The sequence below is a fragment of the Aedes albopictus genome, unplaced genomic scaffold (assembly GCF_035046485.1).
Source record: "Aedes albopictus strain Foshan unplaced genomic scaffold, AalbF5 HiC_scaffold_668, whole genome shotgun sequence".
NCBI classification, from domain to species: Eukaryota; Metazoa; Arthropoda; class Insecta; order Diptera; family Culicidae; genus Aedes; species Aedes albopictus.
Genome location: NW_026917496.1, coordinates 1 through 25000, shown reverse-complemented (window position 1 = coordinate 25000; position 25000 = coordinate 1). Strand labels below are relative to the sequence as shown.

The following is a 25000-nucleotide window of genomic DNA, read 5'->3' as shown; positions in this document are numbered from 1 at the left end:
ATGGGGAAGAAGTCCGGAGGCCAAAAATGGCGTCCAAAATATCCAAGATGACGATCTAAAAATTAAGATGGCGTTTCAAAATTTAGGATGGTGGCTGTTCAATTGTGATTTGAGCTAATAAACCATGCATTATGGATATATTTGGTATGGGGAAGAAGTTCAGAAATGACGAACAGAATATACAATATGGCGGTCTATAATCCAAGATGGCGACTCCCAATTCAATGGATACTAATGGTGGCTATTTAATGGTGTTTTAGGTTCTAAAACCATTCATTATGGGCATATTTGGATGGGGAAGATGTCTGGAGTCCAAAAATCCAAAATCCAAAATATCCAAGATGGCAATCTAAAATCTAAGATGGCGTCCCAAAATTTAGGATGGTGGCTGTTTAATGGTGTTTTGGGCTAAAAAACCATGCAATATGGGTATATTTGGTATGAGGAAGAAGTCTGGAGTCTAGAAATGGCGACCATAATATTCAAGATGGCAGTCTAAAATCCAAGATAGCAGTTCCAAATTAAAAATGGCGGCTGTTTAATGGTGTTTCAGGCTCTAAAATCATGCAATATTTGGCATGGATAAGTCTGGAATCCAAAAATGGCGAACATAATATACAAAATGACGGTCTAAAATCCAAGGTGGAAACTCCATAATCAAAATGTTATCTGTTTAATGGAGTTTAAGGCTCTTGAGCCATGCAATATGGGTATACTTGGTAATGGGGAAGATGTCCGGAGGCCAAAAATGGCGGTTTAAAATTCAAAATTGCGGCTCCAAATTCAAGATGGCGGCTATTTAGTGGTGTTTTAGGCTCTAAAACCATTCAATATGAGTATATTTGGTGTGTGGAAGATGTCCAAAGTTCAAAAATGGCGACCAAAATATCCAAGATGGCGATCTAAAATCTAAGATGGCGTCTCAAAATTTAAGATGCTGCTGTTCAATGGCGTTTTTGGCTAATAAACCATGCAATATGGGTATATTTGGTATGGAGAAGATATCCGGAGGCCAAAAATGACGAACGGAATATTCAAGATGGCGGTTATTTAAGGGAATTTCAGGCTCTAAAACTATGCAATGTGGGCATATAAAGCATGGATAATATGTCCGGAGTCCAAAAATGTCCGCCAGAATATTCAAGATGGCGATATAAAATCTAAGACGTCCCTAAATTTAAGATGGTGGCTGTTCAATGGTGTTTTATGTTAATAAAACATACAATATGGGTGTATTTGGTATAGGGAGGATTTCCGGAGTCCAAAAATAGCCACCAGAATTATCAAGGTGGCGATCCAATATCCAAGATGGCGTTTGGAGTTTTAGGCTCTAAAACCATTCAGTATGATTATATCTGGTATGGGGAAGGAAGTATGTAATCCAAAAATGACGACCAGAATTTTCAAGATGGCGGATTTAAATCCAAAACAGCGGCCCAACATTCAAGATTGAGGCTTTTTAAGAGTTTAGGGCTCAAGCATCTAAAGACAGATAAACGGTATGATTTTGGTACCATGCAATAGATTTTTTTAACGTTTGAAGCTGGATCTTCATCAACATGTCACTTGAGCTTTACTGAAATGAGAATTCTAAGGCACGAGAAAGGCGCCATCACAAACACAAAAAGCATTTCAAGGCAGCTTATCTCTCTTTCATGACAAAAATTTCAAATAATTAAAGCAGATCGAATACAAATTTTGGGAACATCAGTAAATTAACTAATAAATATATTTAAGATTTTTTAATGAAGTAATTCTATTTTGACTATTAATTTGGACATTTCGACATACTAACGGAACAGTGATTGATTTTGGCAAGCAGGTAAGTTAAAACTAATGACTATTGAGCTGACTGTAAAACGAGGACAAGTATAAGTTTCGTCACAACATCAACCAAACTAAAGAGGCACACAATTTCTTCTCTCTCCGTCCATTTCAGAAGCAGAAAACAACAACTCGTCCCCCGAAGAGCCCCTTCTTCCCAAAGGAGACCAAACCTACAGTGATAAGAAAGTAAATAGCACGATAACCTCTATGGATTCAGCACTGTCCTACTCGGACAACTGCTCCGATATCGAAGTAGATCACGTTAGGTTTACAAACGATAAGAATAGCACCTCAACAATACACAGTAGCGACAACAGTAACAACGGCAACTGCAACAACAACGACTCACAGGCGTAAGACTAGAATAACCCATCTCTAACTTGTTGAGTAATGGAAACTAGCTAAAATAACGTCCAATATGGGGTATGGATGGCATCTTTCTCAAATCAACTAAACTCGTCGGTATCTCGAAAATATGGCTTCCTGTCATATTGACACGTGTACACACAACACAAACACACTGGGTTGAGTAGAGCACCCAAAATAACTCAATCACTTCCGAACAACACACTCACATTCGACTCTAGGTTTCCGAACACTAAATGCACAGCGAAAGGATATTTAAGTTCACATCTCACCTTTAAAGCCGGGACGGTTTTGGATCGTTGGATAAGGTATTTGGGAAATTAGGCTTAATTATGCATGTTTTAGGTTGATCTAATGTCTAGTCTAATACTTGTTGTTTACTTGGAAAGTCAACATAACAAATTAACATACAGATACCAATATTTTTAATTTATTTTTCAACTCATTTTTGATTATCTTAGTTGAGTGAATTACCTACAAATTTTACAAGGCAATAATGCAAAATAATGTTCCGTGAATTCATCTTTTTTGCATTTTTCATTTATAATAGTTATGATTCAGATTGTATCTCATCACTAATATTTGGCTTGCTTACTTCCGTCACAGATGTTCAAGGAATAGCCGCCCCCGTGAGCAGCGAACCAAAAACATGCCATCACCACAGTGACCATGCATTGTAGCTAAGCAGAGTGTACATTTGTCCTAGCTAAGACTACCCGTGTGTAAACCCACACCCAAGAAGACCAAGGATGATGCAGATGATGCGATACTTCCGAGAAAGTTGTGATTCTAATTTTAGTCCCATTCAGTTCTAGCCGTACACCTCAGGCCGTCTAGGATCTGAGGACGCATGTGGTTACCTTGTAACGACTCGTAGTGAGCGCTTGAGGCACGGCACGGTCACGCCGCCGTCGTTGTGCGATAAACTATTAAATTATTCTGTTAAACAAGGCGAGGTAGCCCCAAACCGAGCGCATTACCCACAAAGCTGTGAAGGGGAGAAAGTATCGAAACGAAAGTGCCAAGCAACAGAGTCACTTTGGTCATTTAGAAACGCTTCGCCAGATTTTAAATTTAAGCCAAACCATGCCAAGTCCCACACATCGATAGGAAATTATACATTTATTTTAGTTCTAGGTGAACAAAATGTGAATGCTTCGGATACGAAAAAAATCAACTGAATGTCTAGATCAATTACTAGCGGTGGGTCGTTCAAAACGAAGGCCCTCAGCCAAACCCTGTAAATAGGTGCAACTGCTTAAACGGTAAGGATCACTGTTGAATAAAAGACATTTTACCTTTATTACTAGCCTGTAAGTCGTGCGAAGCAAGTGTGATTCAGGTTGGTGAAATGTGTTTGCATGCAGAACAAACATGAAAGTCATAGACTTGGATTGAAGAAAAAAAACTCACTGAAAATGATAAAATATGTTGATCGATTGAGTTTTTATTTTATACGTGTGCAAAACATGCCATGAAGTACACAGCATTATTATCCTCAACTGACTGTTTAAGATAAATTGTTACGTTGGAATAGTGGCATACGAACCTTCATGTGAAATAAAGTCATTAGGAAAATTTTAAGAAAATGTTTTATTTAGCATTCGAAATGGCATCACAAGTTCCAACACAAACGACTCTTGGTTTCATCTTATTCCCTGTCTCATTATTTTATTTTCGACTCCAAATGGCTTTTCTATGGTTCGCGAGTTGGTGTTACACGTTTATTAAGGTGAGATAAAAAATCCTCCACAAATTGTTAGAACAGTCACTATATATTTCACAGGGAATTACTTACTACTTTTAGTCCTGGGCACTCACGGTGGTGCAGAGGGCCGAATTGAAAGATTAGAAATTACAATCACAGGGAATTGGCTAATAATATTCTTTAGGTGTGTGCCAAAACTGCCGTCAGAGATTCGAAATTACTCATAGATCTGTTATTAAAACGCTTTCCAATCCTAATTTATCTTAGATAAAGCTCAGATAGTGGGAGAAAAGAACTTTTTCCAACGAGTGATGGGCAGGAACTACTTTCCCGACTTAACCCTAACGCCTGTTTCCCGATGGAGTGACAATATCAAGATATGATACTGCGTGCATCATAATTTGACCTCCTCTACCCCGGATCAATCCGAAGACCATGCCGCTGGTTTGGATCAAACTTAGTAGCGACATCAGTATGACCTGCGTAGTCGGCTTTCTGGGATCACCTTTTGATTTGCGCCTGAATAATAATTATTACCCACTCCTCGAGCCCACGCGCCATCTTTTTTGTAGTTCGGAGCCGATTTGGAAAATTTCCAATGTAACGGTGCCACATTGGTCTATGTGATGAGTAGGCAAACAACCAAAGCAGTTTATTAATTTCTGTCGGACCATCGGCGCTTTAGGTGATACTTGCATAAATTCGGACAAGCAGAGAGCATGGTCTGAGTGAACAAACTGCGTCGAGACCGCGGAAAATGTGCACGCTTCGTGGAGTCTTGCATGTTCGTCCTTTGCTCCACGAAGCGTACGCAGATCTAGCCTGGGCATTTGGGCCCACCTCTCGGCCTTGTTCGCCGTGCTAATCAGGCATTCCTGGCGATTTGGCTATCTTTTTCGCCTTTTCTGCAGAGTTTGCTTCTGTTGGGGCCTTTACACGCCTTTGGCGATGTAGCCTTGGTCGAAGCCTCTGCCCAAGTAACAATTCCATTCCTGATTGGTTTTGTTTGATTTTTATTAGGGTTTTATTACAGCAATAATTAAAACACACAGTTTTATGACTGCTTTCATGAAAACCATTGATGAAATGTTTTATAGTATACTTGAAGGTATCCATAAAACCAAATTTTTAAAGTAAACAAAACTTTCCGATATGTAAACCTTCTGGCATTCATCATTACCACAATAAAACTGTTCAAACTCTCAACAGATGGCGATCCGTTCGATTAGTAACGACATCTGATGGTGGCAAAGCAGAACCTATGACACTACTAGGTTTATTGCGGACATCATTAAAGTAAACTTGCTTTCGTTTTATTTTCGCTAATTATGGTCGTCGCCATATTGAAGAATTAGCAAACGTGAATGGAAAATAGTTAATTTTGCTCAAACAAGCAATGAATTGATAGTTTTCCGCCATTTCCGTAACATGCTCGCTCATATAAATAAACTCCCTCAGCTGAGTTTTCTTATGATTCGAGATAGTTTTACTAAATCAACAAATTGATTTATTTCATTCCATGATGATAATATTGACCATTTACGAAGCGCATTAATTTTATGTTTCTGCAACCTCAATATTCACTAGGTCTGTCCACCTTTTCTAAAATGTTCTCTGATTCTCAAGTCCACCCCCGTATTTTGATTGGCATCCTGAAAGAAGTAACTGGTCAAAATTTAAGCCAAATCCATTGAAATTAAGAAGTGCATCAAATCAATTTTGAGTTTTTCGACTATTTTTGAAATTCAAAAAATCATAACTACACTAAAACTTGTCAAAACTTAATTCTTTTGGCACAAATTGAAAGCTATAGCTATAGTATATATACTTGTTTGCTATAAGTTCTCCGAACAACGTATGCCATTAAAATTGAAGGAAACATGTGTAATAATCACATTTGTAATCAGAAAAACCTTAAAAAGTTAATTTTTTAATAGATTTCGTTCTGGAACACCCTAGTATTCGTAATAAGTTGGATATTATAAAACGGCATCATATTCTTCAATGTTTTGTGGTTATTTGCTTTTTTGACAACAATGCTATAGGAATTGAGCAAAAATTATTAAAATTCGGGAAGCCAAATACGTCCCAAAAACTAGCTTTTTGGAGGCAATCACGCTGTGGCGCGAAATTGTACCGAACGTAGTAGCTTTGTTTCCTTGTAGTTTGCCTTGGCTACCCCCTACCACGGGTGTCAACAAACAAGCGTGTTGACAGGTGTTGGCTATCAATATCAGTGCTGACGCGATGTCACTTTCTGCGTGCCAAAGCATGATTGCCCCCGAAAAGCTAATTTTTAAGACACATTTGGCTTTCACGAATTATAGTAATTTTTGCTCAACTCCTACAGCATTGATGTCAGAAAAGCAAATAACCACAAAACATTGGAGAATATGATGCCGTTTTATAATATTCAACTTATTACGTATACTAGGGTGTTCCAGAACAATATCTATTAAAAATCAACTTTTTAAATTTTTTCTGAATACAAGTGTGATAATTACACATGTTTCCATCAATTTTATTGGCATACGTTGTCCGGAGAACTTATAGCAAACAAGTATAGCTTTCAATTTGTGCCAAAAGAATTAAGTTTTGACAAGTTTTAGTGTCGTTATGATTTTTTGAAGTTCAAAAATAGTCGAAGAACACAAAATTGATTTGAAGCACCTCCTAATTTCAACGGATTTGGCTGAAATTTTGACCAGTTACTTTTTTTAGGATGCCAATCAAAATACGAGGGTGGACTTGAGGATCAGAGAATATTTTTGAAAAGATGGACAGGCCTAATATTCACGGTAAAACTGAATGCGCATAAGCCTACCAACACAATAACTACCAAAATATTACTGTGAAATGATCGCTTTCTACTTACGAATCCTGAACTTTACGTGCCATCGAAGAAGCTTTCTCGCATCTTGAGCTGTGAAAAAAAAAATAAAAACTATCATCATAACCTCTTTTCGAGAATGGAAAATGTTTCAACTAGGTTTTAAAACTGTTTTATTGCTACTCTTAATGTGGTTTGCAAAACCTCTCCGAGAGTGGTCCACTTAGCCGGAAGATGTTCTTAAAAAGGTTCTTAGAACAGGTTTTGATGTATACATCAGTTTCATTGCAAGTTTTATAAAATTGGTCAGGAGGTGCCTTTTTTGACAATGCCCAGCGATGAGAGTCTATGTTCGCCTCCCATGGCGCTCAACCCTTCAGTGAATATATCCGCCTCAGTCTTGAAGACCAGCATGTCGCTCGACTATCACGCTTGCCAGCCCTTAGATCCAAGGGTTCACCTTCCCTTTGTTCTGATTGGTTCCGGGTCTTCTTGGGGTTGACCTCTTGAGGCGGGTTATCTTAACCCCTTGCGCGCTAAGGAGCCTGCTTACAAGCACTGGTCGTTGTCTTCTTCCTCGACAGTCCGACTTTCTCTGCTGGGTGGTTCTTATCCCCAAAAGCCTCGCCGACAACTAGAACCGTTGGGCGGTTTGCCGTTTCCCCTACGGCTCCGGTTTGATGCGACATTGTCGAGCTTCCAGCAAAGAACAAGTTGTCCGCGTGTAGGTGGATGTGCGCTAAAACAAAGACCGCACTTCGCTTCTCGGCCAGAAGTTCGCTTCGCACTCCTTCTTGGACAGATCCACCGGCTTTCGGAGTTTCAGCATACCTTGCTTAAGGTCCATGCTGATGTTGTTCCACCCACTGCGCCACACATCTACTGGCGTTGTATCACTTCGTGCATCTCGTGTCTGCTCACTGGGATGTACTCCAGCTTCCGACCTCACTCCTCGTGGAGGCGTTCAAACCAGACAACTACCGTTAGTGTACCAGTAGCCGCTCGTGTTCCAATAGCCGCTCACCGTCTTGAAAATGATGTTTGTTGGCATAAATATGTATGATTGTCTTCATCCGTGTATAATTCGGCACGCATATTTAGAATATCCGTGGAAAAAAGATTGTATTTTTGCAGGGAACTTTGTTTTTTACACTCGTGAGCGGCTATTGGAACACGAGCGGCTACTGGTACACTGAGGGTACTTACGAACGGGTTAACTCTCACTTCCTGAGAGTCCGCGTACGCTCTATTTTTGGTTGGTTTTAGAATTTATGTCTGTTGGATTACCCTTCAGTGTTCAGCAGTATCCCTCTCTGACAATGAAGTGAATACCAATTATCCATAAGGACCAAGCCGAAGACCAGGTGGCAGCCGCTCTCGGAGGAAAAATTGATCGTGTCACCACTATGTCACGGGTCCGGTCTCAAGGGCGTTTCAGCGAATCCCAGGGAGTCTCAGGGAAGTTCTCAGGGGATACCAGGATGTCTCATGATAGCTTCAAGGGTTCTCATGGACTTTTCAGGGGGCCTCAGGGGTTTCAAGTCGGTTCCAGATACATTTCGGGGGTTACCTGGAGGTCTCAGGGTACCTGAAGGGTCCCAGGAGGTGTATGTGGTTTCAGGGAGGGTTTCCGGATGTCTCTGGGGTGCTTCAGAGAGTCTCGATGGCGTTTTAAGAGAATTCAGAAGCATTTCAAAGGGCCCAATGGATTTGGCATCCGTTTGTCTGGAAAAAGCCCCCCACGCAAACATTCACGTAAGAATTTGAGCCAAATAATGAGAACAGCTACTTAGGTTTAAATTTGATATTTGCTAAATGTTTCATTGATGCATGGTCTGAATATCGGCAGCACTTGGACAAGATGCGGAAACTGTGGGGAGGACAAACAAAAAAACGCGCAAGCAGAAACATGAATGCCGAGAGGGAAATCTATAAATACAACAGCAGCTCCAAACGATTGTGCTTCTGATCTGCGGTGTCCTCCTGATGTGTATTGTGCTCCTCTGAAATCCCCGTAATGCCATTGAAATACCCTTCTCCGGCTTCTGAGGCCCGTTGAAATCCCCAGAAACACCTTGAAACTCCCCTGAAAATCTGTTGAAACGCTCCTGGGTTAAAAGGTTTCAGAAACCTGAAACGCCTCTGAAAACCCCTAAAATACTATCAAACACCCCTAAAACCTCTCTGAACGCCCGTTTATTGTTCCTGAAACCCCAAAAACTCTGAAATGCAATAAAATGCGCCTGGAACCTCGTGTAACGCCCTTTAAAGACTCCTGAGAACACCTCCTTTAACCTGGGAGCGGTCGTGTCGTGTACTGAGTACAAGCAATATGAAAAATGCACGCTTGTGGTACACAACGTGAGCGTCGCGTCGTTGTAAGTAGTCGAGGGTAAATTGTCCCCAACATCCCTTGAAACGTCCCTGAAACCGAAATACTATTAAAACGCCCTGAAATTCCCGCAAACCCATTGAAACGCGCTTATAAGGCTCCTAAAATCTTTGGAACCTCCTCTTTTGGCCTCTCTGGGAACTTCCTGGAAATCTCCTCGGTCCATCTCAAATGCCCAAGAGCAAGACCTGCCTATGCAATGGCATAAAAAGAGCATTCAATGTACAAGGCCTGGACTTGAAAAAAGTGAGACACACAAAATAATGTATAACTTTTGATTGCATGCACAAAAAAAAACTGAGTTTTTAACCCATAATAACATATTATGTGCAGTTAATACCATAAACATTACATCAAAACCGGTTTATTAGCGCAAATATTGTCGATACAATACACTATGGTTTTTTAAACTTTGGGCATCCATTTTAATACTTGTTTAGGCTATAACTTTTTTCTTAGCTCATCAAAACGTCTAAAAATTTGACTGTAAGTTTTCCAATTCCAAGTAAGACATAATATATGGTGAAAATTTCATCATAATCGGTTCAGTACTTTTTTTAACAGTTAAAAAAAACGTGTTTTTTTCCAAATGTTTGGCATTTTTTAACATTTTGAAATCAGTATGCACTATTTTGACTGTAGAACTGGCAACACTGTCCCGATTTCTGTAAAACTTTGACAGTGTAAAACTGTTGTGTTAAACTGTTTTCAATGAAAATTTTAGCTATTTTGGTTGAATACTTTCAAAGTAAGAACAGTTTGAATTTCACTATACCAAAAACCACAGCTACTTATTGTGTCGTAGTGCTACATATATGACTACAACTTTTTAACGGTTAGATCAAATTCAATGACATTTTGATACAATACTTCTACACACATAGTTTACGCACAGGAAAATTTTCATTGAAATCGGTTCTGCATTTCTGGCTGTACAGTTTAGGTTAAAACGTGGTATTTTTAGAGTGTTTGTTTGCTCAAGGTTATCAAATGGTAAGTCTTTTGTTTCGGCGATATCCCTGCCAGCACTAAATCGATTTTAATAAAACTTTTAATTGTATTAGCTACACATAATGTACTATTGCGTAGGTACCAAACATTGCGCATTTGGATGATAACCACTCTTTTAAAACATTTTTTTTACTCTACATTCATATTTTTCTCACATGCTCACAATCGCTAACTAGTTTTTGCGTGGAAAAAAGTTTGCATTATGCATCAGTAATATTGTTAACGATTTTTTTTGAAAAGTGCCAAAGTTAGGGCCTAGGTGCGCAAAGTATGGTGCGTTTACGGTATTCCTGGTCAAAAAATCAGCTTTTTTGTGCACGAAATCAAAAGTTATACATTATTTTGTTTGTCTCACTTGCTTCGAGCCCAGTATTCATTTGTTAACTGTGGAAGAATATAAAACAAACACAATTATAAAAATATAGAAAATATATGCAAAATGATAAATATATTTATATATTTGATGATGATGATGATGATAGAAGTGTACCCACCATCAGCGCAAGGATTACCTATGTCTGCAGAATCACTCCGGGAGGGAATGATCTACCTGATGGTTTGTTGTAGCAGGGTGAGTCAAAATTCCTGAATTCCTTCGGTAGTCAACATAAAGTTGCTATCTCATGACAAAAGACTGGCTACTCCACGAACTTAGGTCCGGGCATCAGTTCATTTAACTCCCTTAGGCTACCCCTCCGCCCTCCCGTGTATGTGTGTGAATCCCACAATATAAACATGGAAATTATACAATGTAATAAAACCGAAATAATGAAAGGTAAAATTAGATGGATCTCACCAAATGGATCTCATGTGCAGGATCTGCTGTCTGCATCCATGACATCTTGTTCCTCTTGTCTAGATCTCGCGTCACCATCGGGGCGTAGATTGGGCAATCAAAACTCCATAATGACCTTCTCACACAGAACATATTTTCCCCTTAAAAACACACAGCCACATGTAATAATCCAGATCACGATGCTCTTTGTATCTTAAATTTCACAACTTAATCAGAAACACTAACTAAATCTCGATATTTAGCTTCAATGGAACGACCAGAAAATTTTTATGGGATCTTAACACTGTTTCGCATTTTCTTCATATAGTTCTATTGCTGTTACAACAACATATGCCAGCATATCGAATTTTTCATTTTTTTTACACTTTTTTTCTAACTCTAACCCCTACTGTAAATATTCGTTCGTAACAACTTTCAGGTAACAATACAACCACCAATTTCCGAGCATCGGAGAAAAAACACATGCGAAGACACAATTCTTATTGTTTTATGCATTTACGCGAAATCCACTTTACAGAACCGACTTTTTCGTACACGTAACGAAATAGAAAATCATGCTCCGTGCACTCCTTGTGTGCTGCTTGGGCCGTCTATTTTCTTTCACTATAATTTCCCTTTTCCCTAATGATACAACACGAAAACTTTATTCGGATCAGTTTTTCAATATTTGAAAAAAAAAATCCTATGTGAAACTTGACAGCGGTGAAAACTTGCGACCGCTCACAATCACAGGCCACTACGATCGTCCCCCCTAATAAATAAATATATTTATATATTTGAAGCGAATTTCTGGACATTTTTTTTGATTCGATATAAGGTAACGAAAATAAAAATATAATCACGTTATATCGAGGTATAACTGTACAAGGCAACCCTTGCCTTCTTGATCCTTGCACCTATGCCAACATTGATACCGCCATTGGTCGCCATTTGACTACCAAGATATTGAATGGAAGCTTCCAAAACTTATTTTCCACAATGAGGACCAGTAGCGGTGATAGTGAATATCAATACCTCACTTCAGCGAAGACCCAGTTCAGTTGGGATCGGACAAGACACCGTTATGTAGTACTTTGCACGAAAATGCCTCGTACTGTGCTTCAACGAGGCCGATGATGTTCTCGGAAATACCTCTGCAGCTCAGGTCTTTCCATATATTTTCGTAATCTATGAATATCAGATATAGATACTCTTGAAATTGATTGATTCTTTTCAAGGTGATACGCGTCGTGGCAATATGATTCACACAAGATTGTCCAGCACGGAATCCTGCCTGCTGCCGTCGAAGAATTTCGTCAATCTGCAACATCCAAAGAAAATCGGAGAAAGCATATTGCTGATATTCTTGAAACGCTAGAGTTCTCTTCAAAGTTGGCAAAATGATTGGCGAGATGGCCAGCTGGGACGGTGGCTACATTCCATTATTCCTAATGTTTCCTTGCGAGTGTGGTGGTATGGTTTGGATGTAAATCGAAATTTCATTCGCGTGATGTCAAGGCTTATGTCCAACCATTACTCGCTAGATGCGCATTTACACAGGATTAACTTCGCGTTGAGCAATGTTTGTACTAAGTGCGGTTCCGGTTATGATGACATCGACCACGTAGTTTGGCAATGCCCGGATAATGACGCCTCCAGAGCACTACTTTTGGATACCCTTGAGGCCCGAGGTAGACAACCCTTTGTTTTTGTGAGTGATGTGTTGGGGACCCGCGATGTCACATACATGGGATGTATTTTCGATTTTCTTCGCTCTGCTGGTATAAATGTTTAATTCGCTTGTGTTCTCTTTCCCAGTTTTTTTTTTTCTCTGTTTTGTCTTTTTGTGTTTTGTTCCTGGCCATCCGGCAGACGAAAACCGACAAGGTGGTACCAACACTACAAGGCGACGAAAACGCTAAGCCAAAGATACCGCCCGGATGAGCTTCAGAGAACCCTTATCCCCAGTCCTTTCCAAGCCCATCCTTAAAACATTGTGAGTTACTAACCTCGAGCTGCCACGAATACCCTGTCTCCGACCCATACTAACTATGGTATATAAGATTGCATTTATACAAAAATTGAACTTTGGCTCCGCAAAGCGTTAAACGCGATTGAGCCCCAAATAAATGAACTATGAAAAAGATATTCCTGAAAGAAATCTTGAACGAATTTCTTATAGAATATTTGGAGCTCCTGATAGACTTTTTGGACAAATATAAACCTCGTGGAGAAAATCAAGGAATTAAAAAAATGATGGTGGTCCCGCCACATACCCCTGCAAACGTTTGAGCTAGACGATATATCTTTAAGATAATGCGTCTATGATTCTAAATACTTTTTTAATTCTCAAAATAAGTGTGTCGTACAACCGACTCTATTCCCGCTCCATATCAATCCCATGTTTGTTGTAAGTGCACATCGCGCCCGGCTGATAATGCATCCCACAGCAAAGGGAAGCTCCCAAAAGAAAAGCACTGATTGCGACCGGCTCGGCTGCTATGGCTAGGCTATCACGACCATCCACGCTTCCACGCTGCCGCGCTCTGTCTGTCCGAAGGTCAATCCAAACTGGCATCGTTGTGATTCGTCATGGATGGGGCAGTGCAGTATGGAAAAAATAGTTCAGCCAGAAGCCCGCGAACGTGGTGTGGTGTGGTGGATGATGATAAGAGGCAACCAGCTCACATCGCGGACACCAGCTTAATCTGGGGTTTCGACAGTTTCTTAATTCCTTCCATCGTCCCATGTTGTTGAACATCAGACAATCTACATAGGCCTAGGTACATACTCGTCTGGAAGCGCTCGCCGCCACACGGGATAATCTCTCACGTAACCCATCGGGCCATGATCAGTCTGGAAGCTGCCGTTGCAGTGAACGGATCGTTTTCTTTCGAGTTGGTGTGGCACACCCTGCCCTTTTTGTAAATAAAGAGAGTTGTGTTTTTTGCCGTGCGTGTTGTCCCCCGAACCAACCGAGGGTCATCGTCATTGTTCAAACAATCAATACGCCGTTGCTGCAACAATGGGTTAGTTAAACAGTTTCAACAAGTATAGTGAGTGTATTTGAAAGCACGTGAGAGTGCGTCTTTGACGTTGGGTTGGACGAGTGTTTTCGTCATTGCACATGTGCTGGCTGGGTTGGGTTGTAGTCGATCGTTCTGGGTGACGATCGCCGCATAGGCAGTGATAATGATTGTAGTATTTCAAACGACCGCCTATTACCTAACGGTTCATTTCCTCGTCACAGTGCATCAGAAGCTGAAGCGCCAAAATTCGGGCCTCCCGAGGATGGAGTCCATATCGCGGTTCGGTAGCATTCCGGTCGTGGAAACCGGACTGAAAACCGCCAACACAGTTTACCACAAGGTTAAGGTATGGGATTGAGTGGTGATGAGTGTGTGCATTTTAGGTTGTGATTGACGGAAGGGTGATATCTTCATGTTCTAGGAGAGTAATGGACTGTTTAACTGGGGACTGGAAACGGCCGAGACAATTACGTATGCTTTCGTGGATTCCTTACGTCCAGCTGCGAAGCTCATCGAAGGGCCGTTGCACCGTCTGGATAACTTTATGTGTAAGAGCTTGGACTTCGTCGAACAGAAGGTTCCCTCGATGTATCTTCCTCCGGAGATGGTGAGTATTGTGGTAAGATCTGAAGGTGGTGGTGGTGAAGGCTTTCGCTTAAGTTCCGAAGGAATCATGATACAGTATTTTCCATGCTGAAAATATTCCAAAAATCTGGGGTTCAATCAAGAACTCTATTGGCTTACAGAGAGATTTTACAAAAAAAAACAATGATATGCCGTAAGTCATTTTTTAAGAATTCTACCGAAGATTTGAGTGAGAACTATAAAAATTGGAATAACAATTCTTATGAGAGCTACTTTAAAGGCAAAAAGATATATTCTTTCCGAAAGAATACTTTTTTTTAATCCTACTGAAAATTTCTCCAGCAATTTTACCAGGAATTTTATCTGTAATTATTATTTTGGATCTCTGTGCAATGGTGCAGTGGACCTTGTGTTTCTCCCAGACAATAAGCTGTATCCGTTTTCCAATAGATAAGTATCGATCTGGTTTTATTGCTACTGTTCTTTGTTGTGCTGTGATTGTTAATCGTTTAATCTTGTGGTGTAGTTTGAGTGGCGGCTACGGTTAGTATAGCTCAGATCAACCTTCAGCATAGAAGAGCAGCAACGATAAATATTTGCAGACTTATGCAAACTGGTACAGCTCAAGTGGGTTTAGTCCAAGAGCCTTACTTTCGTAAGGGGAATTTCTATCTAGGAAACCTTGTGAACCCGGTGTTTGTTACCTAACCTTGATACCTTATTGGCTACAAAGTAACTTTATTCCAACGCCGAGCTTATAGTATAGATCACCATCTTCGTCGGTCTTGGGCGATGTTCTTCCAGTTTTTTTTTAAAGACGCGGACACCGTCTTCAGCCAGAGGCAGTACAGACTGAATTGAAACTTAACACTAGACATGGGACACATGGAGCATGCACCAGTGGATACGGAAAAGAAACTATTCTCATGAACAATTTCATCGCCCGGAGCGGGAGTTGAACCCTCACCCCATAGCATGGTGCGATTAGTAGCTAGGTGACCCTAACCGCACGGCTACGAGGCTCCACAGTTTCCCCGAACGTGTAGGGATCGGATATCTTCTTCAACCGCGTGTAATCGCGGCCGCCCACGAAGTCACCGACCTCTACCTGGTTCCTTGCTGAATATTATTTTCGCTATTCTTTCTTCCGACATTCGCACTACGTGTCCAGCCCGCTGAAGTCTGCCGTATTCCATACGTTTCACAATATTCGCATCTTTGTACACTTGGTACAACTCTTGATTCATGCGTCTGCGCCACACTTCATTTCATTGTTGCTCACCAAGAATTGTCCGCTGCACTTTGCGCTCAAAATGGTTTTGGTATAGTTAACCGTCAAGTCTATACTCGCTATCTCTCTCTTACGAGTAGCATAAGCTTCCTCCACTGCCCTACGATTGATGCCGATGAGACTAATTTCGCCTACAAAGCCGAGGAGCATGTGCGACCGTGCCCCCTGCACGAACGACCTCCTAATCGCTCCTTCGAGTGCAATGTTGATTAGCAAATTTAAAAGAGCATCACCCTGCTCCAAACCATCCAACATCACCAACGAAATAGACACTTCGTATGCGACCCGAATACTTGATTTTGATCCACCCAGCGTTGCGCGTATCAGCCTAATTAGTTAAACCGGAAAACCATGAGCTGACATATGCCAAAGCTCATTTCTTTTCAGTGATTCGTACGCAGAGTAATTGGCACACTCTAGTCTGTCCCCTTTCTTGTAGATTGGACATATGTAGACATTTCTTCATCCCCCAAATCTTTAGAATAATATGGTGGATTGATTGATGTAGCTGCTCGCTTCCGTGCTTGAGAAGTTCGATTGGGATTTTCAAACAAAAAAGGTACTCACAATTTGTTCACCATCAATAGAACAGAGTACGATCTTTTCAATGCAATTCGGCGATTGAAAATCTATTCGCTCCTTTTTGAGATAGGGTTTCGAACTACTTGGGCACCCGCGTCAATTTCCGGCACCTCACAGCAAAACAAATCAAAATATCACTTGCCGCACATTTTCCAAACGCCCTTCCGTAGGTAATCGTCTCCCGCAACCTTTTCGCAACGCAATCCACAGTCAATGAGCTACACTTTCACTCTGAAGCCGCACAAGTGCTCAAAACAAATATTACTCGCAGATGGGTGCACTTCGGCAGCACAAAGATGGGTGCCGAAGTGATTTCCCATTCGATTTTGCTGGAAGTTCGGTACTGGTGCCGAGAATTGGTGCTGGACTAGGTACAGTAAACTCGCTCAAAATCAACTTTCCGGCAGAAAATCTTCTCAACAATCACTGTTAACAACAAGTTCAATCAATAAGGTATCTGATTCAGACGGAAGAAGTGGTTGAAAACATTCGTTTCGTTGTGAATTTAGGTTATAAATAATTTTGTTTACATGTTGTGCCGGGAATAGGACAAAAAACCCTATGACGTTTCGAAAAAAAAGTGATTTTTTGAAGAAAAATGCCAATATCTTTTTAACTATGAGAGATAGAACATTGAGCTCTTTGGAAAAAATATGCGTCATTGATAGTACTAAAAGTGCTCGGAACGAAGTTTTTACAAGAAACGAATGGATTAAAAGTTATTGCAAGAAAACTAAATTTCATGGATCACCCTAACATGATTCTTTTAAAAAAATATAAGTTAGGAATCATAAAAGATAGAATAATGGTTTCTTCGGCAAACTTGCTCCAAATAAGTTCTTTTACAACTTTGTAGAACATTTTGTAAGCGTACATAAAACTGTTAAAAAGCAGATGTTTGGATCAGCTAAACTAGAGGGACCACCCTAATTTCACAATAATGAGAAAAAAGGTCGAAAAATATGAAGAAACTTTCCCAAAGACATCATGTATCTAAAACTTATGGTTTAGGCACAAACATTTTTGTCTTCGTAAATACGGCTCTGGACCCATTGTGCACTGCTTGACCTTCATCCATGATACTAATCCTGTTCCTGGGTGCTCCTTCATTGCTACCATTCAAGAAATCTTCGAAGTGCTCCTTCCACCTCGTTGCCACTATTGTTTTGCCGGTCAGCAAATTCCCTTCCCGATCGCAGCATGTGGCGGGTACTGGCGCAGTCTTCTGCCACGCACCATTGACAGTTGCATAAAATCTCCGCATATCGTTCCTGTCCATACTTCCCTGCGCTTTAGCAATCACACTCTGTTCGTGCTGCCTTTTTTTATTGCGGTTTCTCTACTGCTCTTGACACCCTGTACCGCTGCCTGTTGAGCCGGGTAACAGCCTCCTTCATTCGACTTCTGGTGGCATTCTTTTCATTCGTCACTCGTTGACAGTCCTCGTTGAACCAACGTTGGCGCCGCTGAGTGGTACTTATCACATCTTGCGCTGTTGTTGTCACTGATTCATGGACAAACCCCCATAAACTGTTGACACATCTATGACGTCCGAAAAATGTCGCCCGTCGATCAGCACGTGGTATATCTGGGATCAAGTTTCACCGCTAGGGTATCGCCAGGTGTTATTCCGGATGTTCTCACAAGCGAAATAGATGTTCTTACGTGCGAAGTAGGTACCGCTGATTGCCACCCCTCTAGCAGCAGCGAATGTCACAAGGCGCAGACCATTATCGTTGGTAATGGAATGAAGACTTTCCGTTCCAATGATAGGTCGAAAGAAACTTTCTCTGCCGATCTGCGCATTTGCATCTCCGATGACTATTTTGTTTTAGGCACTCTCCGTAGGCCTTATCATGGCTCTTATGTAACTCATCCTTCGTGTCATCGGGTTTATCATTCGTTGGCGCGTAGATACTTATCGACTTCCATTGAAAAACTCGTTTCATCTGCTTTCCGATCACTATGAAGCCAACTCCACGTTCTGCCTTATCGCCGCCCTTGTAGTAGATGTGGTACTTAAATGAAGTGTGGGCGATGGGATCCACCGCTCGGATTTCGCATTCTCCGGTTTTGGGCCAGCATATCTCCTGGATAACTGCCACGTTAACGCCGACATTCTGCAGTTCACGAGTCAGGAATTCAACACGTGCGGGTTCTTTTCAGCAGGCTACCTTACCGGGACCGCGCTGCCTCCTCAGGTATATCTGACGCGATACAGCATTTCATACTCAGCAGCTGGATGCCAAAAGCTATGTTGGACGCTCTCCTTATCGATTCGCCGTTTTGCAATCCAATCGATACCGATCTGGTTTTATTGCTTCTGTTCTTTGTTGTGCTGTGATTGTAAAGCATTTAATCTTGTCTAGTTTGAGTAATGCCTATGGTTAGGACAGCTCACATAAATCTTCAGCATAGAAGAGCAGCAAACGATAAATATTTGCAGCCTTATGCAAAATGGTATCAGGTATCAGGTATCAGAAGGCCGGCTCCAGAGGCACGTTATCCTCCATTTAGGACATTTGTGCCATCGCCATACATATAAGCCTATTTAATCATTTACCTGAGGGAATTGGACAAGGGATGGAATGGGATTAGGAAAGGGAAAGGTGATGAAATAGGAAGGGATGCCCTAGAAGAGGGAATAAACGCATAAGCGCAACGAGAGCTCATAGCCCATACCACAGCGGGTTTAATCAGTGACCTGAAAAGGACATTGTAAAACGCATAAGCGTAAAGAGAGCCTATAGCTCATTGGAGGTAGCTTGTGACGTCATGCAACTTTCAATATGACATTGAAAGGCACGTCATCGAAAGCATCCTCAATATTCAAGAAATCACCCAAGCAAAAACTACGTTTCAGTGAGTACTTTCTTGAAAACGTATACAACTTTGTGTAAAAGAGTCACTGTGGACATCCAAAATTGGGAGGCATGTGAGTTCACATGAAAAGGCATGTCAGCCAAACGAACATCACAGATGTGATAATCGACAATGCGTTTCAAGCATTACAGAAAGAACGAGGTAACCAGATGAATCTGGAACTCATTCCTTCTTTATACAACGCACGCACCCTTTCGGGATAAAACTATGGAGTAATTTCACGCCATGAAAATACCCAATAGCAAACTACAAGAGTTCGAAACATGTTTGAAATACTCAAATCTTTTTGGAGAAAAATAGGACAAATCCCCATTTGCACCTAGAGATTTGAAGTAAGCAGAGCTTTTAAGGGCCCACTAAGTCGATTATATAGCTATAATTCTCAAGCGGAAGCTAGAGATTCGTAACTATACAAAAGACTGGTTTATCCGAAGATATTTTGAACTTGAACAGATCAGAGTTCAATTCAGGAATACCTTTTGCGATCCGCACAGACCGCAGAGGACAAGCTTCTTACAAAGCAATAGTTATGGTATACCATAATGGAGGGCATTGTATGTACAAAACCACAGTGAAACTCTCTTAGAGTAGCAATGGAAGCGAGTTATCCATAAAATGTGGTCGCAACCAATTAGTACAGGTTCCCTAGTTTGTTGAGCAGGGTCGCCTGAATACGCAAATTTTGCGAAGGAACACTCAAAAGTGCATAGAAGGTCACATGGAGACTCCTCATCTGACACATGCCAATCAGTCAACTCATGACAAATTCTGCTCATGCAGAGTTGGGTTAGGTGAAATTCTATGTTAAGTTATCCATGAACTGTACTACCTAAGTAATCCATCCAACTGAAGCATCTCAAATTAATGTTTGAGCTACTCCAGATGATGTAATCATCGTAGCAATACTGCCAAATACCAGCGAAAAGATGCTGAATACAAGAGCTTGCTTGAAGGCATCAATAAGCAAATGTTGAAACATACTGTTTACGTTATTCTAGAATATAGCATGCTCGAGGCACGACACTTCATTTATAATGAAAAAAAGCAAACTGGGTTCATAAGGTAACCTATATAGAAGTAACCCTACGAAAATGAACTTTTTGAAGTAGAGCCACTTGGGCTACGCACGCTTTTTACGCTGAAAATTGATCTGAGGTTTCCTAGCCGTAGCCACTACCCAAACTAAACAGGATTACACTCTTCACAATCACAGCACAAAAAGGAAACATCAACGACAAACCAAATCGGTATCAATTGAAAAACGCCAATGGCGAAAACGCATTAAGCGAAACCATATAGGTGGTAATGTAAGCTAATTTACAACATTTGAATAATCCCGCCCTTATTTAGCCTCAAATTTGAGACTTAAGAAGGGCAACTGATTATCTCGGAGAAACGCAAGGTCAACTGCACTATTGCTCCGGTTAGTGCAGTAAGGGCGTAATACTGTGGAGGACGCCCTAATTCTCCACAGGCTCCGTTTGTGGTTAGGTTTTTATATGACCCCCCTAACCATTCATTCCTTGGCACGGTAAGCATAAAGACGCATAACACCATGAATTAGGGGTCACCTGTTTAGTGGACTCTTACCACTGGATCAGGCGGTCCGTAGTGTTATTCTTAGCCAATTGAGATAACCGCTACCGACACTACACAGCTATCTAGGCTGATCGGAAAAAGAAGCTAACATTGATGGTTAACTTCCAAACGAGCCCGAACAGCCCCATTACCGGGACCGCGCTGCCTCCTCAGGTATATCTGACGCGATACAGCATTTCATACTCAGCAGCTGGATGCCAAAAGCTATGTTGGACGCTCTCCTTATCGATTCGCCGTTTTGCAATCCAATCGATACCGATCTGGTTTTATTGCTTCTGTTCTTTGTTGTGCTGTGATTGTAAAGCATTTAATCTTGTCTAGTTTGAGTAATGCCTATGGTTAGGACAGCTCACATAAATCTTCAGCATAGAAGAGCAGCAAACGATAAATATTTGCAGCCTTATGCAAAATGGTACAGACCAAGTGGTTTTATAGACTGTTTCAGAAATTATAAATACACTTTGTTTATTAAATTAAATGAACTGTTCTAATGATTTTTACCAACTTCTTTAAGAGTATAGCATATTGTACTCTATATTTTCATATTTCCTTTCAATTGTCTTGATATTTTAAAGAACAGTGGAGTTCTCTTACAAATAACTTAATTTTTCAAATTTGCATTTGCACAAAGGCGTTTTTTAATGATTTCAACATTATTTATCACTAAATACCAAAAATTATCAAAATGTTTATCACATCCGCTTTTTAGATAAGTTGTCTAAAGAATGCCTTGATCAAAATTTGGGAAAAATCGAGAAAGGCATTTCCACAACATTTTTTCGGAGATCAAGTTTCTTATTTTTTATGGTTTTCTACGGAGCATAAGAACTACCACACAGTTTGTTAGCTTTCCTAAACGCATTTAATCTGAACAAACTTATTTTTTCAGCTCATTCGATCCTTCAGATGGCGAAGCTTGTCATACCATAAAAACGAATGCCGTAAGCGGTTATTAAGACATTCGTTTGCTTAACGTTTGTTGCTACTGGTGTTGTTGAGAAATTTGAAACTAAAAATTTTGTATTGAGATGGCCCGTAATGGTGGTTCTTGATCAAATCGACACTGATTCTTCATTAGGGCCTAACTGAAATTTCCGATTTCTCTTCATCGATCCTCTCTTTGTGTTATTACAGAATGTGTATTGAATTTTCCCAAAATTTTTTGATTGAAATGCGAAGGAGATGACTACATCTTCCTAAATAAACCAAAAGAATAATGATTTTGTTCGTTTTGAACAAGTTATTAGCGAAAGAGAGAGTCGACGAAGAGAAATCGATCAAGTCAATTAGGCCCTTATGAAAAATCATTGTCGAAATATTCCAGTAAAAATTACTCTTACCAATCGAGAAATATCTTTTATTATCGATACAGCAATTTTTATCGTGTTTGGAAAAGAAATATTTTTTTCTGTGAGATTTTTTTCTTCTCTACTATGCTACATTTTTTGACCACTTTGTGCAACTTCAAATTTTAATCATCTAGTTTACAGAGCCCTATTTTTTTTACTTTTACTAGAAACATCCACAAAATTGGTATTATTTGCTTCGTTAGCATGTTTACTATAAGAGCTAGAAGAAACTTTTTTGGATATTGTGCTCAAATTGAAATGGCAGTTAATCGCTATTGTATTTATAATTTCTGAAACAGTCTATAGGCCAAGAACCTTACCTTCGTAAGGGAAATTTCTATCTAGGAAACCTTGTGAACCCGGTGTTTGCTACTTTCAGTAAAAACGAAATCACAAACTGGCGTGTCATGCCTCGAGCTTATGTTCTTGTCAACCACGCTATCGTTGCTACACTCATCTTTGAGCTAACCACCAGAGATGTATGTGGTATCACATTTGATGCATTTGTTGGAAACCTCGACAGGAAATACATCTATTGTTTAGTTCATCTACTGCATGATGAACCTTCCTCTATGGATGCTTTCAAGCAAGTCATCGCATACTGCTCATCAAAAGGCCTTCCGCTAATTGTTGGCAATGATGCTGATGCTGACCATATCATCTGGGGCAGCTCAGACATTAGCTTGAAAGCAATTAACGTAGGCAACCGTCCTACCTTCATGGATTCTGGCAGAGAGGAAGTGTTAGACATCACGCTTTGCTCTAGTAGAATTAGTTACGAGCTGGCCAATTGGTATGTGTCAGATAAAGAATCTTTATCTGACCATCCCTACATCTTTGGACACTTAAATGTTACTTCGCAAACATTGCGTTTCAGGAATCCCCAATCGACCGACTGGGACCTCTTTACTAATATGATTGCGGCCAAATTTCAGGGTTACTCACCATCCATTGACACACCAAATGATTTAGATGAGACCGTTGATACTACCATGACAATATCATGGACACTTTTGAAGAAACTTGCCCTCTACGGTCTGTGAAGACCACAAGAGAAACCTCTTGGTGAAACATTGATCTGACGAAGCTCAGGAAACAATGTAGAAAGAGTTGAAACAGGCGACGTTAGGCTGGCTCGGAGGCTTTCAGGTCGGCTCGCAAGGCCTACAACAATTTAAAGCTCTCGGGTCTGCTGAACGATCCGGCTTATTTATAACACAAGTTGTATTGTTTTTTTATTTTTTTATTCTTAATCACTTAACCTAATTTACAGCTCTTTTGTCCACTAGGGTACTACGTGAGCGATTCCAATTGGACGCTGCACTTCCACTTTGTACAGCGCCTAAATGTATTCTATTCTATTCTACTGTATTGAACTGGTTTTGCCTTTGTGCTTCTTTCATTCTTCTACCCTGTCCATGGTAGAATGATGAGCACGATGATGCTGATGTGTGGCTGCTGTTCCTTTTCCAGTCCAATCGGGGGTCCATTATGAGTTGCGGTTCGCCGACATCCAAATTCCGGGTCCGTTAGAGCTATATGCTCCGAAGAGGGTCAGGTGCCAGCTGCTCTCGGGGGGAAGAGCAACTGACGAAAAATTGCAAGTGCCGGGGCTGGGTTCGAACCCATGACCATCCGCTTATGAAGCGAACGTGTGGACCACTGCGCCACGGGCCCCGACAAGTTGTATTGTTATCCAATTATATTACACTTATACAACATCTTTTTATTTTTTTCTTTTTTGAAGATGTTTTCTGTGTTACTTGGGAAAGCTCTCGGGTCTGCTGAACGATCCGGCTGAAAAAAAAAACCTTGATACAAATGTTTCCAGTTTGAATGAAGTCAGTCTACTGAACAAAATCCTTGCGAAATCCAAGGATTTCCGAGTGAACGAACTCCGTTTGCCAAATGGCGATTTCACTTCTTCTGATGAGGAAGTTCTGGAATGCTTATTCAGCACACACTTCCCCGGATGTGTGGATATTACATCTTCGGATGAACCTGATGTCTTTTCTTCTAGTTAGAATCGATTGATTGGACACTAAATAGTTTTGCTCCTTTCAAATCTCCTGGGGCAGATGGGATTTATCCTAGTTAGCTTCAGAAAGGGATCGATTATTTCTAGATTGAGTTTAAATAAGGGCGATAGCAACATGAGCAAATTCTCTTCATCGACTCTCTCTTCTTCAAATTAAAGTGACAAGATACAAGTATGGTTGCACATTTTGGTCATAAATCGCTAGGTTGCGATGCAATCTAGTGTCTAAGTGTAAAAAAGTTCGATTGAATTTTCATCTTGCCACTTTAATTTACAGAAGAGTTTCGAAAAAAACCTCCTTGTTTGCATTTTTGTTACAAGGTATATTCCCAAACCTTGGTGGGATAGGGGAATCAACGTATTTTGGACACAGCGTTACGCCAATATATTTTGGACACTTCCATTTGTTTTTGCTGTAAGTGTCCAAAAAATATTGGCTCGTTGCTGTGTCCAAAATATGTTGGTTCCACTATTACTGTAAAGTTTATTCCGAAAGTGGGTCGTGTGTCGTATGGTATGAAGAAGCTAAGAGTTTCAGGCCTATCAGTCTGCCCTCTTTTCTTCTGAAATGCTTAGAACGCATCGTAGATCATCACATCCGTGATGTTCATCGGGCCAACGTGCCTCTTCATGTGAACCAACATGTAAACCAATCTGGTAAGTCCACTGTGACCCTTCTACACAAAATTGTTTACGATATCGAGAAAGCATTCGCTCAAAATCAATCCTGCTTGG

The 25000-nt window shown here is 40.6% G+C and overlaps 1 protein-coding gene across 1 annotated transcript; it reads left to right on the top strand.

The window, feature by feature from the left end:
• Window positions 1-1939: 1939 nt before the first annotated feature.
• On the top strand, window positions 1940-3782 carry LOC134283974 (chloride channel protein 2-like; the record flags this gene model as incomplete). Its single annotated transcript, XM_062843947.1, is given in 2 exon segments — window positions 1940-2501; window positions 2800-3782. A coding segment is annotated over 1 exon segment (245 nt), but the record flags the coding sequence as incomplete, so codon positions are not given.
• Window positions 3783-25000: the final 21218 nt, after the last annotated feature.